The sequence below is a fragment of the Alligator sinensis genome, unplaced genomic scaffold (assembly GCF_000455745.1).
Source record: "Alligator sinensis unplaced genomic scaffold, ASM45574v1 scaffold1011_1, whole genome shotgun sequence".
Lineage (NCBI taxonomy): Eukaryota > Metazoa > Chordata > Crocodylia > Alligatoridae > Alligator > Alligator sinensis.
In genome coordinates this window covers 284,710-288,125 of record NW_005842785.1, presented here as the reverse complement: position 1 = coordinate 288,125, position 3,416 = coordinate 284,710, and the positions used below count along the sequence as shown (strand labels likewise).

The 3,416-nt window shown below is 39.8% G+C and overlaps 2 protein-coding genes across 3 annotated transcripts in view; one reads left to right on the top strand and one right to left on the bottom strand.

Moving 5' to 3' along the window:
• GATAD1 (GATA zinc finger domain containing 1) overlaps positions 1-896 on the bottom strand; it is an 11,593-nt gene extending 10,697 nt beyond the window's left edge. Inside the window, exon 1 of the mRNA XM_025191071.1 lies at positions 891-896. Coding sequence (XP_025046856.1) covers positions 891-896 — 6 coding nt within the window. The remainder of the gene's footprint in view (positions 1-890) is intronic.
• The window catches only part of LOC102387470 (protein lifeguard 1), a 16,564-nt gene continuing 13,227 nt past the window's right edge, over positions 80-3,416 (top strand). The window contains exon 1 of one of the 2 annotated variants that reach the window (XM_006034952.3): positions 80-765. The gene's annotated coding sequence lies outside the window, so the exon portion shown is untranslated. Of the gene's footprint in view, positions 770-3,416 lie in introns of both variants that reach the window. The other variant, XM_025191068.1, reaches the window with a different exon arrangement.

Here is a 3,416-nt window from a genome sequence, read left to right as displayed (position 1 = left end):
ACTCTTTCCTGCCTATGCAGGGGGTCGGACTCGATGATCTATTGAGGTCCCTTCCAACCCTAGCATCTACGAATCTATGAAACTAGTTAGTCTCTAAGGTGCCACCTTGCCCTACCTTCTGCCTGACTTCAGACTGACATGGCTGATCACATCTACATTGGAAGGCTCTTATCTTGTTAAAATCAAATGGACATTTTATATAAAACAGAGATTTTTTTTCCATTTGATGTATTATGTTACCAATTTTGTAATGAATCATTCTTCATTTGTTCCTTGCAGAGTTTGTGGTCAGAGGGTGTGTTTTTATTCTCTTGCTTTTGAACTGGCTCAGAAAATTTTTGTTTGTTTGTTTTTTGCTCTTTTATGTTACAAGGTTTGTTGTTAGCACCTCAAAGGCTCTTATGGTTTAAATTACAATTTTTCTTTTCCTTTCTGTTCTGATAAAACTTTTCTTTTGTTACTTTTTCGTTTAGTAGTCACATGTCTTTTGGTTTCCTTTTCACTTCCTCTGCTGACTGGAATCTTCCCTGCATATTTGTTCTTTTAAAATTAAGGAGATATATTTCAGCTTAGAGTGCTCACCCGGAGACCTACTGGAGACCTGAAATTAAACGCCTCTCCCACCGTCCTTCCTGCTTCTCCCTACCGTACTTTCCCAACTGTCACCTCCAGAATCTTGCTGCCTGGAGTTTCGCTGCCTCGTGTAACCACCGTCTTCCTGTCACCGTAGAAACGAGTGGGGAAGGGAGACCATTTCTGTCCCAAGTAGGTAATTAATATTGCCTGTTAAGACTGATTCTGTGAACATCACAATGTGAAATAGTGCTTCTAAGAGATCAAGCTCCTCTAGGGGGGTGTTTAATGCTCATGTATTTTTGGTAATTTCTTACCGTCATTGTCATAATTTTCTCTGCATCTTGCAGTGTCCCCCAACCACTGCCACAAAGCTATTTTCCTTTGTGTTCACATAGATAGCATCTCTCTATCTGTCTTGAAGATGTATGAAAGCTTAACCAGATTTGCTCCTTGTTTCTGGTAAAAATTCTGTTGTAATTACTCCTTGTGATTTTTAGTAAGAAGTATATCCCCCAAAATATTTTTATTTTAATTTTACAGTTTAAATTAATTTCGATTAATGCTATTGAACTTTAATTTGTTATGTTAGAAGGAAAAGCAGCTTTATTGTACAGGTGGAAAAATTTTAGCTGATGGATCAAAATACAACTCCAGAGGGACAGCTCATGTACTTGTACTGTACGTTAATGTAGTGAAACATTAACTACCTTTTCCACAAGGGAACAGTGGACTGTTAATCACACACTGATGTGACGTTGTGATAAAAACATATCAAGTGAATTTTGTACAGGTGAAAGTATCAGACTATTTCTGTTCGGGGTGGGGGGTGAAATACTGTTTATTTAAAGAGATTTACAGGGAGTAGAAACTGCTACATTCAGTACATCTCATTCATAATCTGGCAGGCTGGTTTTGCTCTCGTGCATATTTAGTCACTGCCTTTTCTGTTTAGACTATCAACAGAGTGGGCGGAAGTACGTTGACAAAATAATGTAAAGGGTGATGTTGTTTTTTGTGATGTAGACTTTGTGTCAAGAGCCAAACAAGGAAAATCCACTCTTTTTTCCAGAGGCCCCCAAATGGCACCTATAAATTAAGAGGTACTTATCATGGTTGTTTTATAACCTACCAAATGGGAGACCCAGGTACTACTGTTAAGGTTGTTCTGTTACTTCTCGGCCTGGAAGATATTGGCAAGCTGTAGTGGTTGGGCTATGGTTGAAAGTATGGATTTTCACTCGAGATATGCACAACATGACCAACATAAAAAAAAATAGTGCCTAACTCCCTATTTTAGGCACCTAAAGAAATGGTCTGATTTCAGAAATACTGAGCACTTAGGAGAACACAAGTTCTTTTTACTTGTTTGCCCAGTTCTTTTTTAATTATGTTTGAAAATTTTGATCCTTTGCTATATTATCCCAGCCAATTTCCTGGTATCACAGCATGGTGGAACTTAAACTTAGGCTCAGTTAAAAATTAGGAGGGAAGACTTGGAGGAAGACAGACAACCATCTGGTTTCTACCTGGACCAGACAGGAACTGAGGGTTTTGGAGTGACGGTTCCAAAAGAATAATAACATGACACTTCTTCAGAATTTGAGCTTCTACTGGGTTTGACTGAGGTAAAAGAGTGCTGAGTTAGAAGCAGTTGAAGTAGTAAGAATCCTAATTCCTAAAATGTGACACAGATCAAAGTCTTGACTTCATCAGTATATGCAGTGTGTATTTCAAAACACCTGTACTATGAACCACTGTTCAATATATTGATTTAAAAAGTGGGGGGGTTTGTATTCCTAGGTGGTTTTATATTGCATCAATAACAGTACATGAAAGTTGTGTTTATTTGTATTAGAATACTGAGTTATTTTCTGCATGGTATTCTGCATAAGAACATTTTAGTTGAATCATCATGACAGTGCAAATCATTGAAGTATATCCCTGGCTCAATAGATATGGCAAATTTGTAATTTTTTTTCAGATAGATGTTTATTTATATCACTAGTAGTGCAGATATAATTATTGCAGTTGGGGGTTGGATGTTTGGAAAAGATGACGACCCTAAAGATAGAGGCGCTTTTTGAAGGACAGTTCATTGCTTGCTTCTCTTTCCTGGTTTGATCCAGAGACAGGACCTTGTGTACTTATATGCTTCTGTTTCAGTAAGGGGTTCTGTTAATGCTCAGCTGACCCACTTGCAAATCCCATTGATCACTTATTTCTCATTTTTGCTCACAGAAGAAGCATATGGGGATACGGTTAAGATCCACAAAGGGACCTTAAGTGTCAGTTTAGGTGCCTAACCCCCAAATGTTGACCCTTAAAACTCCCATTGAGCTGACACCAACCCCGGAAGGCTTGAGGTTGTGGGCGTCAAGGTTTCCAGTGGTAAAGTTTCTCGGTGCTGAACGTTCCATTCCTGGGCATGCTCAGAAGCACCTCAGTCTGGCTAGTGCTGAGTGAGTTGGCACCTATCTTGCACCTGTGCATCAACAAGATCCACAGACTAGGTTCTCTTTTGCCTGTCTCATCTTCGGTTTCTGATCTTGGTGGTATTCTCAGAAGATACCTGGCAAATACAACTCTGCGCAGAACAAAGGAGGCTGTGCTGCTGGGCGTTCTCCCTACTTTATCCAGTAGTTTGGCAATTAGAGCACTCCCCCAGGACCTGGGACTTCCTTGCTCTCCACTGTATGAGCTGAAGCTGGAGTAATTAGCTCTTTTATAAATAAGGATTCATAGAATCATAGAATCATAGAAATAGGGTCGGAAGGGACCTTGCAGATCTTCAGGTCCGACCCCCTGCCTGGGCAGGAAGAAAACTGGGCTCAAATGACCCC